The following is a 15,737-nucleotide window of genomic DNA, read 5'->3' on the forward strand; positions in this document are numbered from 1 at the left end:
GGGACTACCATGAGACAGTGCATTTAATAATAGGTGCTAAACCCTGTATGGGTGCTGTTATCTCACTCACAAGCATCGTGGCCTCTTTGATGTCTATCTTGGGGACTGTGTGAACTGCAAATGGAGGTTGGTTAGGTCACATAGATAGTATGTAAAATTCCATTGGGTTAGAATTGGGTTCTTTCCACTATGGCAGGCAGCTAGACTATGACTGCAAAATCACCTTCTTTTGCACAACAGCCAAGAAGCCAGGTAAATATGGCTGCTCAAAATTAGTGGATGCAAAGAAGCCAGAGCAGACATCAGATTTGGTCTGAAGAAAGGGTTCCTGGGCTCCTACAGCTGTTACATGTAGTGACAAGGGGAGCCCTGGGTCATCACTGCTTAGGGGAGTGGTGTCCCAAAAGACCAGCCCCATAAATGGCTGAATTTGATCCTCAGCCAAGCAGGCTAACCTGGGACAACAGCCCCTCTGAGGAGTATTCTATGAGGTCCACGTCAGTGACCCCAAGAGGCTTAGCAAGGGAAATGCAAATTCCGGGGAAAAATGATCTGGGTCCCAAATAAACTTCTCTGTCTTGAGTAACTTTCTCACTTGCTTAGAGCCTGGTGTCATGCAGGCCTTTGTTTCCAGAAATAGGAAGGAAAAGGGAAATCAGAGTCCTTGCTATATTGGGGTTTAGGCTTGATTCTTGACTGAGAACCAGAAACCATTGTCTCTGGTTTCCAGGATGTTTGGGGGCAAAGCAGCTCATTGTTGATGGCTCAGAGTTGACTTACACCTGTCATAAAATCTTGTCTCATCTCTAAGAGCAAAATAAGTAATATTGCTTAGGCCTCATCCTCCAAATTCCCCCAGCCCTGAGTCATGGACAGCCAGGCTCTCATTCTGTTTGCTGACTTCTCCATTTATGCCCATCCCAAGATCCATTCTTTGTCCTTCTGTCCCCTGATCTGTGCCTTGGGAGTTGGGGGTGAGGGAGGATGACCTCTGGGAGCCTCATCACCCAGAGTCCTTTGCTCTCTGGCTTCTGGTTGGAGTTTGGCCAGTGGGAGGGGATCAGAAGATGGGAGGAGAGGGAGGCTGGGGTATTTAATTCTCCTGGCTCCCTCTCTGCCTGGCCATGGTTCCAGCAGTGCCAGTTTTCTCTACCAGTACAGCCAAGCCACTGGGTGGGGAGTGGAGAAACGGAACTCTCCCATGCTACAGCTCTCACCAGATGCAGGAACAGTACTTCCTCCACCTGCCCCTCCAGGTCTGGAGGTGGTAAGGATTTCATACTATTGCTAGACCCTGCACACCTCACCATTCCTTGTTAGTTTCTTAAACTTTACCCCTACTTCTGTAAATTTTCCTGTTATTAAACTATCTTTGGGTAAACACTGAGTGTACCTTCTGATTTCTGCTGGGACCTTGACTAATATATGCTTCTGCCAAGCACCTTCTCAGTTGATGTTGTTCTGCAATGACTGCCTGATAGATAATCCCAGGCTTTGAGCTTTAAAATAGTAGAGGTTTGGAGCGCCTGGATGGCTCAGTCAGCTAAGCATCTGACTCTGTATTTCAGCTCAGGTCATGATTTCATGGTTCGTGGGACAGAGCCCCACATCCGTGCTGACAGCATGGAGTCTACTTGGGATTCATTCTCTCTCTCTCTCTCTCTCTCTCTCTCTCTCTCTCTCTCTCTCTCTCCCTTTCCCCCTCTCAAAATAAATAAATTACCTAACACATCTAGACAGCCTCAAGAAACATGCAAAGACTCAGTTTTTACCCATGTGGAATTCTTTGCTTTCTCATTACCTTTCTCTTATCCACAATTATTCTAGAATGAAATGTTTTTTAATTTTTTTTAACTTTTTTTTTGGTTATCTCTACACCCAATGTGGGGCTTGAACTAATGACCCCAAGATCAAGAGTCGCTTGCTCATCCAATTGAGCCAGCCAGGTGCCCCTAGAACAAAATTTCTATTTGCTGCCCAGTCAAAATCCATGCTAGTTCAGGTTCCACAGTCTGGTTTAGGTCAAGTAGAGAAAACACAATAGGGTCCACATCCCCATGATACCATCCCCAGTTAAAGACATACTCACTTGCCATTGTTAAATATAACGGTGCAGTTGGGCCAACAGTCATGGTTCACCAAGCCCAGGTTGGGGAAGATGCCCACACCCACTGCCTGCAGGCCTCTCTGGTCACTGAGTGTGAAGCCATTGCAGCTAATCTACTCAGAGGAAAAGATAAAAGAGTCAATTAACAGACATAGACCAAGGACAGAACACCATCTTGGCTGTTCAAAGTTCAAGAAAATAGAAGACTCAGTCTAATCCTGGAGATGCTTAGAGAGTCTGCAACAAAACAATTAATTTCTTGTTCTCTAGGTGACTCCAAAGGACCCTCAAGGTGAGCACCCTGGGAGAGTACTGTACTTGCCAAAAAACAAAGCCACCTTGGAAGCTTTTGGTAGCTGTATTCTAAAAAGGCCAAAGATGGAAACGTTAGTTCTGAGAAGTCTCCCTCTTTTCCTGTTTCTGGGTCTCACATGAGTTTTCCCCAGTATCTATTTTGGTTTTTCTCCATGACCTGCTCTGCCTTACTCTGTGTATGTGTGTGCATGCACATGCGCGCGCGCGCGCGCGTGTGTGTGTGTGTGTGTGTGTGTGTGTGTACATAGATACAGAGGGCTGTGTGCCTCCCCTGCTTCCTTTGCCTACCCACCCTCAACTCCTATAGCTGCTCATAAAATTGACATCTCTTTTTGATTGTTTTGGGTCTGGTGGATGGATATTTTTTACTCCTGTTCACAATTTTAAAATCTGTTGAGTGTAACACTTAACATATATCTTTGAATGCAAGACAAATCAAGTTGGTTACTACTTATGTGGCACTCTATTGACTTCCTTTCCCCCCAAATCACTTATTCTTTATAAAAACAGATTCCAAATACCTTTTCCGAAAAAATGCATAAGAATAAATACAACCTAGAATACATTAATCACTCACACAAACATCTGCTGTCTGCATAAATACGTATGTAAACATGTGCTACACTGTGCTCATGCATATGCATGCATGCACTCACGTGGCTATGTGTCATAGATATTGCAGGAATGTCCCTTTCTCCATTCAATGTCGTCAGTCATTCAGCAAATACATGAAGTCAAGCCTGTCAGTACCACTAACAAGCTGTTACCTCAGGCAAATTTCCTTCTTCCCTGAGCCTCAGTTTTCCCATCTGTAGGTTGGACTAGATGATCTCTAAGAGTTCTTTCAGCTCTGCACCTTGGTGATTATGTGGTCCTGTGACTCTAGTTCCTGGACCACTTTAGTGATACCCAGGATCGGTCTGTGACACCCATTCACCCCAAGGCTATAGAGCATAACTGCTAAGAGTAAAAAATCTAGAATCACCTGCCAGACTGCTTCTAGTCCTTTCTTGGATACCAGCCCATTATCACTATGTGGGCTTTGGAGATAACATAGCCTCTCCAGGCCTAGGCTTCCTATTCTATAAAATTGGAGTGCTAAAAGCAATGATTTCATCTTGTATTTAAAGATTGCATAAAATAAATATATGGAAAGATATGATGGTTAATTTTATGGTTAATATGGGCTGTAGTGCCCAGATATTTAGTTAAACAGTATTCTGTATATAACATTTAAATCGGTAGACTAGGGGTGCCTGGGTGGCTCAGTCAGTTAAGTGTCCAACTTCGTCTCAGGTCATGATCTCACAGCTCGTGAGTTCGAGCCCCACATCAGACTCTGTGCTGACAGTTCAGAGCCTGGAGCCTGCTTTGGATTCTGTGTCTCATCTCTCTCTGCCCCTCCCCTGCTAGCTCTCTCTCTCTTTCTCTCTCTCTCAAAAATAAATAAGCATTAAAAAGTTAAAATCAATCAATCAATCAATCAATCAGTAGACTCTGAGTGAAGCAAACTAGCCTGCATAATAATGTACAGGTGGGCCTTATGCCATCAGCTGAAGCCCGTATTTTTTTTTACATTTTTAAAAAATATAATTTATTGTCAAGTTAGCTAACATACATTGTATACAGTGTGCTCTTGGTTTCGGGGGTAGATTCTCATGATTCATCATTTACATACAACACCCAGTGCTCATCCCAACAAGTGCCCTCCTCAGTGCCCATCACCCATTTTACCCTCTCCTCAACTGCCCCATCAATCCTCAGTTTGTTTCTGTATTTAAGAGTCTCTCATGGGTTTACCTCCCTCTCTGTTTAAAACTATTTTCCCCCTTCCCTTCCCCCATAGTCTTCTATTAAGTTTCTCAAGTTCCACATATGAGTAAAAACATATGATATCTGTCTTTCTCTGACTTATTTCACTTAGCATAATACCCTCCAGTTCCATCCACATTGCTGCAAATGGCCAGATTTCATTCTTTCTCATTGCCAAGTAGTATTCCATTGTATATATAAACCACAGCTTTTTTAAAAAATATTTTTTAATGTTTATTTATTTTTGAGACAATGTGAGAGACAGAGTGCAAGCAGCGGAGGGGCAGACAGAGGGAGACACAGAATCTGAAGCAGGCTCCAGGCTCTGAGCTGTCAGCCCAGAGCCCGACATGGGGCTCGAACTCACGAACCATGAGATCATGACCTGAGCCAAAGTTGGACGCTTAACCGACTGAACCACCCAGGTGCCCCAAAACCACATCTTCTTTATCCATTCATAAGTTGATGGACATTCGGACTGTTTCCATGATTTGGCTATTGTTGAAAGTGCTGCTATAAACATTGGGGTGCATGTGCCCCTATGAAACAGCACTCCTGTATCCTTTGGATAAATTCCTAGTAGTGCTGTTGCTGGGTCATAGGGTAGATCTATTTTTAATTTTTTGAGGTACCTCTATACTGTTTTCCAGAGCGGCTGCACCAGTTTGCATTCCCACCAACAGTGCAAGAGGGTTCCCGTTTCTCCACAATCTCACCAGCACCTGTTGTTTCTTGAGTTGTTAATTTTAGCCACTCTGACTGGTGTGAAGTATTTCCCTGATGATGAGTGATGTTGAGCATATTTTCATGTGTCTGCTGGCCATCTGGATGTCTTCTTTGGAAAAGTGTCTATTCATGTCTTCTGCCCATTTCTTCACTGGATTATTTGTTTTTCGTGTGTTGAGTTTAGTAAGCTCTTTATAGAATTTGGATACTAACCCTTTATCCAATATGTCATGTGCAAATATCTTCTCCCATTCTGTCGGTTCCCTTTTAGTTTTGTTGATTGGTTCCTTCACTGTGCCGAAGTTTTTGTCTTGATGAGGTCCCAATAGTTCATTTTTGCTTTTATTCCCCTTGTCTTTGGAGACGTGTCGAGGAAGAAGTTGCTGTGGCTGAGGTCAAAGAAGTTGTTGTTTGTTTTCTCCTCTAGGAGGAGATGGTTTCCTGTCTCACATTTAGGTCTTTCATCCATTTTGAGTTTATTTTTGTGAATGGTGTAAGAAAGTGGTCCAGTTTCATTCTTCTGCAGGTTGCTGTCCAGTTCTCTCAGCGCCATTAGCTAAAGAGACATTTTTCCATTGGATATTCTTTCCTGCTTTGTCAAAGATTAGTTGGCCATATATTTGGGTCCAGTTCTGGGTTCTCTATTCTATTCCATTGGTCTGTAGTATCTGTTTTTATGCCAATACCATACTGTCTTGATGATTACAGCTTTCTAATAGAGGCTAAAGTCCAGGATTGTGATGCCCCACGCTTTGAGTTTTGTTTTTTTTTCAACATTACTTTGGCTATTCAGGGCCTTTTGTGGTTCCATACAAATTTTAGGATTGTTTGTTCTAGCTTTGAGAAGAATGCCAGTGTAATTTTGATTGGGATTGCATTGAATGTGTAGACTGCTTTGGGTAGTATTGACATTTTAACAATATTTATTCTTCCAATCCATGAGCACGGAATGTTTTTCCATTTCTTTGTATCTTCTTCAATTTCCTTCATAAGTTTTCTATAGTTTTCAGCATACAGATCTTTTACATCTTTGGTTAGGTTTATTCCTAGGTATTTTATGGTTCTCAGTGCAATTGTAAATGAGATCGATTTCTTGATTTCTCTTTCTGTTGCTTCATTATTGATGTATAGCAATGCAACCGATTTCTGTACAGTGATTTTATATCCTGCAACTTTGCTGAATTCATGCATCAGTTCTAGCAGTTTTTGGTGGAGTCTTTCAGGTTTTCCATGTAGAGTATCATGTCATCTGCAAAAAGTGAAAGTTTGACTTCTTCTTTGCCAATCTGGATGCCTTTTACTTCACTTTGTTGTCTGATTGTTGAGGCTAGGACTTCCAACACTATGTTAAACAACAGTGGTGAGAGTGGACATCCCTGTCTGATCTCAGGGGCAAAGCTCTCAGTTTTTCCCCATTGAGGATGATTTTAGTTGTGGGCTTTTCATATATGGCTCTTATGAGGTTAAGGTATGTTACTCCTATCCCAATTTCTTTGAGGGTTTTTATTAAGAAAGGATGCTGTATTTTGTCAAATACTTTTTCTGCATCTATTGACAAGATGATATGGTTCTTTTCCTTTTTGAAGTCTATAACTGAACAAAGACTGACCTCCCCCAAACAAGAAAGGATTCTGCTAGCAGACTGCCTTTAGACTTGAACTGCAACTCTTCTCGGGCCCCCTGCCTGCCAGCTTACCAGCAGGTTTTGTATTTACTAAGTCTCCACTATCACAAGAGCCAATTCATTAAAATAAATCTCTTCTTCCTCCCTCCCTGCCTCCCTCTCTCCCTCTCTCTCCACACACACACACGTGCGCGCGCGCTATTGGTTCTGTTTCTCTACAGCACTCTATCACAGAAGTTCTGGCACATGGTGAGGACAGGAGAGGTACAGTATGATCATGCTATTGTTGTTATTACAGTAACCTCCCCCCTCAGCCCACTCATCAGCACCACAGAAGGAAGACGCGCCAGTTGGAAGACATCTACCCCCAGAACCCAAGGCCTGAACCTGCTAATCCATGAAGCTCCTACCCCCATGCTTTGGCCTCTTATGGCTACAAGAGCTCTGGTTTTGCTGCTCCAAGGCAGCTCTCTCCAAAAGTCCTTCTTCTCGTCTCCCTAATGTCCATAACACACGACTCCAGGCTCTCCATTATCCTGCCTACCATACTTGGGAAAAGGAAGGATCTCATTTCCAGAGTGACTTGGGCAACAAGGGATGGTGATTGGGTCTTTGCTCTCAGTATAAACAAGAGAAAGTAGAAAGCAGAGATAAATAAGAAGGTCAATTCCTATCCATATCTACCATGCAGGGATAACCGACAGTTTGTGTGTGGGATGCCTGCTTCTGATAGGGTGGGAATGACTTTCTGGTAAGCAAGGCCAGAACAACAGAAATGGGATGAAACTTCTTCACTTTGGGCCTCTGTCCCCTCTGGTCCTTCTCTCGGCCTCCCCTCCCCCGCTCCAGCCTGGTAGCCTCTGAATACTTCTTGGTTGACCAATCCCAGCTGCCACCTCCCACCTCCGCCACCTTATGGGGGATCATACCACGCCAAAGATGTGTGAGATGTACTGCATGCTGAACTGCTGGCTCTGGGGCGGCCAGTACTGTAAGAAAGTGTCCACGTCCACCCGCAGCTCCTTTTGCTCCTCCTCCCCGAAGTGCTCCACGTGGTTCTGCAGGTCATCCACAGCCACCAGGCAGCCCTCTGTGAGCCCAGTGCCCTCTCTCTCCACCCGCCACATGATGCGGGCCGCCAGCCTGTGGAGAGGGGCAGGGTTAGGGATGCCCCAGCACAGTCATTCATTCAACAAACACTTACTGAGCACCTAATGCATGTCAGGCACAGGGCTGACCTACATATATGGAATTTCTTTTTATCATGGAGCCTTTATTTTATTTTATTCTTTTATTAATTTTTTTAATATGAAATTTACTGTCAGATTGGTTTCCATACAACACCCAGCGCTCATCCCAACAGGTGCTCTCCTCAATGCCCATCCCTCACTATCCCTTTTATAGTGGGGAGACCTAAGTTTAAAAAATAATAATTTAAACTAGCGTTAAGTGCAACGCAAAGAATAAACTAGGGTAGAATAAAAACATAGTAGAGGGTGACTGGGGGAAGGGATGCCAAGGTGATTAGGGGAGGTGATACTGAGGATGATACTCAAGCTGAAAATGGAATGACTAGGAGCTGGGTCCGTGCAGATGGGAAGGCGCAGTGAGTACATAGACCTTGAAGAAGGAATGGGCTTGGAATGATGGAGAAACAGCAGGAAATCCAAGGTGGATGGAGCATAGTGAGTAGGGAGTGGAGAGCAAATAAAGATGGAGAGGTGGGCAGGAGCCAGGTCATGTGGGGTCTATGAGACCATGAAAAAGGCATCTGGGGACACTGAGGTATGGCAGCCTGGGTCTCTCCTGATAATATGGCTAACTGAGATGAGCACTAGAGAAGGAGTCTAACAACCTGGGTTCAAATCCATTTCCACTTACTATGTGACCTTGGGCAATTCCCTGGACCTATCTAAGGGCCAGTAAAAGATGATAATACATATCCCCTGACATAATATTTGGAAGACAAAGTGGTGTAACCGATGTCTACATGTGTGTGAACTTATCTGTAGTCTTAGTGATTAAAGGAAGAGGTGGGAAAGACAATCTGGGTGGGGAAACAGTATAAGAAAAGGCTCGGAGGCAGCTACAGGCTTGGCATATGCAGGAAGCAAGGAGGGGAGGGGGCTGGCCTGGCTGAGGCAGAGGGCTCTGAAGGAGGAGGGGAGGCAAGGTGGGATAGGAGGGAGCCCTGGAGAGCACAGGGTGTGGAGTGTGAGACAGAAGGGTGCAGTTCATCTTGAGGACAGTGAGGGTTACCTATTTGGTAGCCTATGTTCACTAGATGAAGCCTATGACTGAGAGGCATTTTGGCAACTCTCGGCTACTCATTGAATGCATGCTGGCCAAGCACCTGCAAGGGGGTGGGGGCCTAAGGCAGATCTTGTCCCTGAGGGACCTCCTTGGCAAAGAACAGTCCTGTTTCTCCTCTCGTTTGGGTCACAGAGTTATTTCTGAAAAGATGCCCTGCTGGCAATCCCAGGTGCCTGGGAACTGAGGTATCCCCACATGGAGCTCAGGACAGCACTGGAGAAAATAAGGCTCCAGTAGGGTGTCTGTTGCCTCCAAATACTAGGGAAATGGTCCCTAAGTGTCCATCAATGGATGAATGGATAAAGAAAAATGTGGTGTGTGTGTGTGTGTAGATATATATACACACATATATATGCTGTGTATATATATATATATATATATATATATATATATATATATATATAACATAAATATAATATATAATTATATAATATAAATATATATAATATACATGTATATATAATATATATACAGTATATATATATATTATATATACATATATATATATATATATGTATAAAATGGAATACTATTCAGTCATGAGAAAGGAGGAAATCCTTCCATTTAAGACAGCATGGATAGACTTTGAGGGCATTATGCTAAGTGAAACAAACCAGACAGACAAAAACTGCATGGTATCAGTTATGTATGGCATCTTAAAAAAGAAAAGAAAAAAGTCAAACTCATAGAAACAGAGGAAAGTGGTTTCCAGGGTCTGAGTAGTGGGGGAAACAGGGAGAGGCTAGTTAAAGCACAAACTTTCAGCTAGGAGATACATAAGGTCTGAGGATCTAATGTAAAACATAGTGACTACAGTTGACAACACTGTACTGTATAATTATAATCTGCTGAGAGAGTAGAACATAAAGGTTCTCACTTGGGGAAAAAAAGGATATATATGTCAGGTGATAGGTATGTTAACTAGATGGGAGGTGTCCTTTCACATTGTATACACATCAAATCATCATTATGTACACCTTAAATATCTTACGATCTTATATGCCAATTATACCTCAATAAAGCTGAAATTTTTAAAACATGAAAATAAAATAAAATTGCAAAAGAACATGTTTTTAAAGAAGCAGGATTTCAGCAGATGGAACTAAGGGGATGGGGAGGCTGACTGAGCCATTTCATTTTGTAGTTTCCTAAAAATTACTAGGATATGATGATTCCATTCTGTACTTGAACTTCCCACCCTACCCACTGAAAATGGTCCCAACTTCACCTTCCCCATCTCCTCTGCTCTCCAACACCACCTCCCAAGCACTGACCTGCAGCCCTATCTTGTGGTGTTGGCCCTGAGATTCCTGGCCACAGCCGCCCTGGGGATGCCACTAACTGTTGTGAATGTCTTTCGCGTATAATGAGTGCAGAAGGCTGTGTGCACAAGCCAAGGGACTAGTGGTCTATGGTTACTTGAAAAGCTCTGCATTTTATCTTGGTTTGCCTGTCTGTTTTTTCCCTTTGATTATTTGTTTTGTTTCTTAAATTCCACATATGAGTGAAATCTGACTTATTCCACTTAGCATAATCCTCTCTAGCTCCATCCATTTTATTGGAAATGGCAAGATTTCACTTTTTGATGGCTGAGTAATATTCCATTGTGTATATATACCACATCTTCCTTGTCCATCCATCAGTCGATGGACACTTGAGCTGTTTCTGTAATTTGACTATTGCAGATATGCTGCTATATAACCACAGAGAACAAAGTGATGGTTACCAGAGTGGTGGGTGCATGAAATAGGTGATGGGATCAAGGGGTGCACCTGTGATGAGTGCCGGGTGATGTATGGGAATGTTGAATCACTATACTGGACACCTGAAAATAATATTATACTGTATGTTAACTAATTAGAATTTAAATAAAACCTTTAAAAAAAAGCTCTGCTTTTTTGTGTGTTTAATTCTGCTGGAATTAAATAGCTCAGCTGCTGTTGAGCTCTAGCTCATTTTGCCAAATCTTCAGATTTTTTTCTTTCAAGAGAAACCAGAAATCCTAACTTTTTTAATATGGAATTTTCCAATTTTTTTAAACATTGGCAGATCAAAAAAATTTTTTTTTAAAGTTAAACACTAGGGAGCCATTGAGAACAGGTCTGCAGTCAAGTCTAGACGGGTTGTGGACTAAAACCATGGCCACAGACACCCAGTTCTAGATGGGCTCCCACACCTCAAGGGAGTGCATAGAGATGCCCCTATCCAGTCTCTCTGAGGCTCTACCGTGATCTGCACTCAGCCTGGCTTCCTTGGGCCTGGGAATGCTTGTCACTAATGCCTTCCCCACCTGACACTTGGGAATCCCAAACACTAGCCCCGGGGCCCAGCTCTGACCTGATGTTCTCATTGGGCACCTTCCCATATCTCTTGATGGCCGAACACTCGTTCTTGTGGTTCAGCCAAGCATCCTTCTGGCAGGTGCGGTCACAATAGTGGGCGAACTTGCACTGTCCACAGCGATGAAGCTTCTCCTGCCTCTTGAAGCAGGTATGGCACACAAAGTTAACAAGGCTGGGAATGAAGGGAGAAACAAGTGATTGGGGGTGGCATAGCAAACAGGGACTGCACTGGACATTGGACCCCAACGTGGGGACAGTACTGCACGCTGCATATAAGCCTTTCAATTTAATTCTGCAAGTGTAGATTTAGACCCATATGCGGTAGGCACTGGGAATACATAAACTGCATGAGAAAGCCATGATAGCGGCCCCATGGGGTGTTCCTGGAACACACTGGAACAGACACTTGAGGAGCCCAGGAAGTCTTCCAAGCCAAAGGACTAGGTGGAAATTCCTCATGGTTCCCTCGCCAAAAGCCACAGGTCACTGGTACCATAGCACTCTGTGTGACATGACCCTCTTGTTCTTGAAAGGCAATGCCCCTTTCCCTTGAAGAATAAAACTCATAACTACCTACAATATGATGGGACGTGAAACATGATGTATTTTTTGCAAAATGGGGTCTGCGCATTCTGATGTATGTCACAGTTCCGTGTGTTTTGCAAGAGTAACAATTACAAGGTTACTGATGTCACGGAGGTCACCCGCTGTATTCTCCTGACTCAGAGAGAGAGAGTGGAAGTGACATGGAAGGTCATGCCTGCCCACTCAGTGGGAGAGGGAGAGATGAATAGGCAGATGAGGTTCCTTACCCCGTATTTCCCACCCCCCAGTGTTCCCAAGAGAGAGCTTTGTGTCTCCCAGGTTAGAGCCGTCTTTCAGGCAGAAAACAGCATAGGCTACATGATGGAAACCTAATACCAAGAGTGAGTGAAATCTGGCGTGATGCGCAATATCTCAATATCTTTGCAATGTGGAGAAAAGAAATCCTGGCCACTGAAGCAGAAAAATGATGAAAACAAGCTCAGCGGTATGCGCAGAAACGCTGAGCTCCCTGGGAAAAAATGGGTATGTGAACTCAGACTGTAGTTTACGGTCTAAAGAGGCATCTCAAAAGTATAGGAAAACAGGAGCTTTTGGAATCACAGAAGGCTAGGGCCTGAAGAAAGAACCTTCAATAGAACATACAAACACAGAAATCCCTGTGTCCATCCTTGACCTTGCACTTTTTAAGTTCCCATAGTGAAAAAGAGTACACTGTTTCCAAGAACAGTTAATCCATTGTTGGCCAGTCCTAATTGTTGCAGATTTCCTCCTTGAGTTCAGCCTGAATTTGTCTTCCTGAGAAACATACTCCTATCATCGAATTCGGCTCTCTGGATCCTTGTCCAGTGGAACAGGCCTAGGTGGGTCAGTGATGCAAGAATCTGAAGACCGCTGCTGTGACTCCCTTTCATTCACCCTCTCACTCCCAGCTCCTTCAACAGTCCTATTCCGGTCTCTGATGCGCCCACAGTGGGTCCCTGTAGCCAAAGGAAAGTGGGCGCAGCAGGGCAATCAAGCAAGATTCAGAGACCAATGCTAGGGTGCTGGGCTCAAGGAGACCAAAGGTCAGGCCCTGTGGCCCCAGGAGGGCATCAAGAAATGGAGAGAGGTAGAGAGCCAAACTGAGGGCACTGCTCAGGCTATTGCTGTAAGCTAGGTCCTGGGCTTCCTGGAGTCCAGTTTTCAGCCACTGGGTGGCCAACTCAACACACTGCTGTGTCCCCATCTGCTGTGAGGTATGTTGCTTATAACTTGTTACTAATCATGAAATACTCATGGGCATGGAAGGTTAGTGGTTATAAGTTTAGAGCAGGTTCAAAGTTATCCCCCTAATAATGTCTTCCTCACTCCCATGCAATCCCTTAAGCTTTCCCAATGGGAGAGGAAGACTAGAATTACACTAGCATATTTAGAATATGCTATATTTGCACAGAATCTGCAGCCCATCGTAGCTATACCAAAGAGGGTATTCCCTGCTTGAGAAGGTCATTTGTCATGAGCGCTCCAGCAGAACAGAGCAGATAGGCTCATGCAGGACCCTGACCATTTAGTGGAATCTTCAAACCCCTAGAAATGGGGAGCTATGAATTTCTCGTATCTGCCTCAAGTCAAGATGGCATTCTCTGGCAGAAATGTGAAGTTCTTCAGCAGAGACTGAATTGCTGAAGAACCCAAGTAATTTGGATCCCAATGAGGCTCCAAATCCTGTCTCCTGGCCACTCAAGGGTGGATACTGGGTCACAGAGTTTTATAATTACAGGGCCAAGAACAGAGTATGGTATCCAGTGTGGTGCTATAAATGCTTTCCTGCAAAAAAAACTCAGTTATTTGAGATAAAATTAAAAATCTAGTCACTGGTACGTCCCAGGTTTTCTCAAAGGCACACAGCCAAATCAGAGCTTCCCTCCATTTGTCCATATGATGCTACCTTTTTTAAATAGCTTGACGTATGACTGACATACATATCCAAAATCTTTAATTTGGTAGACTCTGACATGTGCATATACTTGTGAAACCATCAACATGACCAAGACAGTGAACCTATCCACATTCCCCCAAATTTCCTCATGACATTGAATTCTTTAACCTGAAGTGGGGTCTTCACCTTTATGGTATTCCAAACGGTCAAAATCATTTTGAGCTTTCAGTTTTCCATCACTTATAACAGTATGCTAAGCCATGAGTCATCTCCAAGTCTGAGAGCATCTCTTAGTTTGGGATGGGGAAGGAGGAGCAGATTCTCGCCTCTGGGGTATCAGGACTCAGACCAGGAATACAAACCCAAGGCAGGAAAGAAAGGGAAATGGTCTGGAGAGGGGAGAGTTAGAAGCAAGTATGATCATGCAGGCTGCCATTTGTGACTTGTCACTTGGAACTCCATGCCTATCTGCCCCAGGGATGTCCATCAGGGAACAAACCCGCACTGGATTGCCCTAACATTTTATACCCAAACTGATATTTTTAGAACATTCAAGCATTATATCCTCATATTTTTATTTGTACACATATATTCACATTCGTATACATATTCCATGCTGAAACTGGAATTTACACCTACCAAATATTATGCATTGCAGTTCTCACACCATTTCGCTGTTTCACATTTTAAAAAGGACCACAAACTCCAGGTGGTCACCTAGAATGACAAAAGTTCTTCTGCTTTATCTTTATGAGCTCCACTTATTTCTTTCTTCTTTAAAATTAAAAAAAATTAATATTTATTTTTGAGAGAGAGAGGGAGAGAGAGAGAGAGGGACAGAGCATGAGTGGGGGCGGGGGGCAGACACACAGAATCCGAAGCAGGCTCCCGGCTCTGAGCTGTCAGCACAGAGCCTGATGTAGGGCTTGAACCTATGAGCCACGAGATTATAACCTGAGCTGAAGTCAGACGCTTAACCAACTGAGCCATCTAGGCACCCCTGGGGTCTGCTTATTTCTAATACACTTAAACTTCAGGAAGAGATAATAGCATAGGGGTTGGAGACATGAGCTGTGGCCTTCATAAGCTCAAGCAATTGTGAACCTTAAGAAATTGTTCTTGCAACAAACATGTAGTGTTTGGGAACATGTGTTAGGGGCCAACTGAGAGTCTCCCGGATTAGCTCCCAGGCAGAATACAATGTTTATTAAGGGTTATGTGATTTTAAAATGTGCCAGTTTGAAGTTTATGCAACTGCAATTGTTTAGAACTTAGATAAACACAGTTTTTCTTTCTTCCCAAGGAAGAGTATTTTATCCCTGACATTGTTTAGAATTACTGGTGCATGGTGATAATAAAAACAGAAACTTTTAGTCAGGTTTTTAAAAGTCAGTTCTGTTATTGTTTTTAAATTCTGTGCAGACAATGCCCCCTTACTGTCTGCCCCATGGTTGGACCTCTGGCATTGCCCTTCCCTTCATCCACACTGCCTGTGAGGCTCAAATTTTCTTAGTCTGGCTCATAGAAAGACAATACATCTGTCCTGGAGCCTGCATCCAGGCCCCCATAAACTGACCTAACACACTTCTTAATGGAGCCTGATTATAGAATAATCTATCTGCCGTGAACTACAGCTATAATATGTCCATAAGAAATTCTAGTGGAAAGCCCCTCACATCTCCCAAGTCACTAACAACCATTTTGACAAGGAGAAGGCTGGAGACTAGAAGGACGATGAGGGTAGGTTTGAAGCAGAGCTGGGTTTCTCAAACTTCCGTGTACACACATCACCAGAGATCTTGTTAAAATTCAGGTTCCAATTCAGTAGGTCTGGAGTGGGGCCCAGGATTCTGCATTTCTAACAAATGCAGTCTAACAGTGTAAAGACTTCACCCCAGACTGGATGATAGAGAGACCTCTCCAGTCACTATACAATCAATTATCAGTCCTTGAATCAATTCAGCTATCATCAATTCAATTCATCAGTTCAGCATTTCACATCATCTTGTCTCATCAGAGTCTTTACACTTTTCT

General features: G+C 43.5%; 1 protein-coding gene across 2 annotated transcripts in view; it reads right to left on the minus strand.

The window, feature by feature from the left end:
• SMYD1 (SET and MYND domain containing 1) overlaps positions 1-15,737 on the minus strand; it is a 43,330-nt gene that overhangs the window by 17,258 nt on the left and 10,335 nt on the right. For both annotated transcript variants that reach the window (XM_060655768.3, XM_060655763.3), the window contains exons 2-4: positions 11,235-11,411; positions 7,514-7,727; positions 2,090-2,220 (exon numbers count right to left, since the gene is read on the minus strand). In XM_060655768.3, coding sequence (XP_060511751.1) covers positions 2,090-2,220; positions 7,514-7,727; positions 11,235-11,411 — 522 coding nt within the window. The remainder of the gene's footprint in view (positions 1-2,089; positions 2,221-7,513; positions 7,728-11,234; positions 11,412-15,737) is intronic.

Source organism: Panthera onca, chromosome A3 (genome assembly GCF_046562875.1).
Source record: "Panthera onca isolate mPanOnc1 chromosome A3, mPanOnc1 haplotype 2, whole genome shotgun sequence".
In the NCBI taxonomy this organism is placed as follows: domain Eukaryota; kingdom Metazoa; phylum Chordata; class Mammalia; order Carnivora; family Felidae; genus Panthera; species Panthera onca.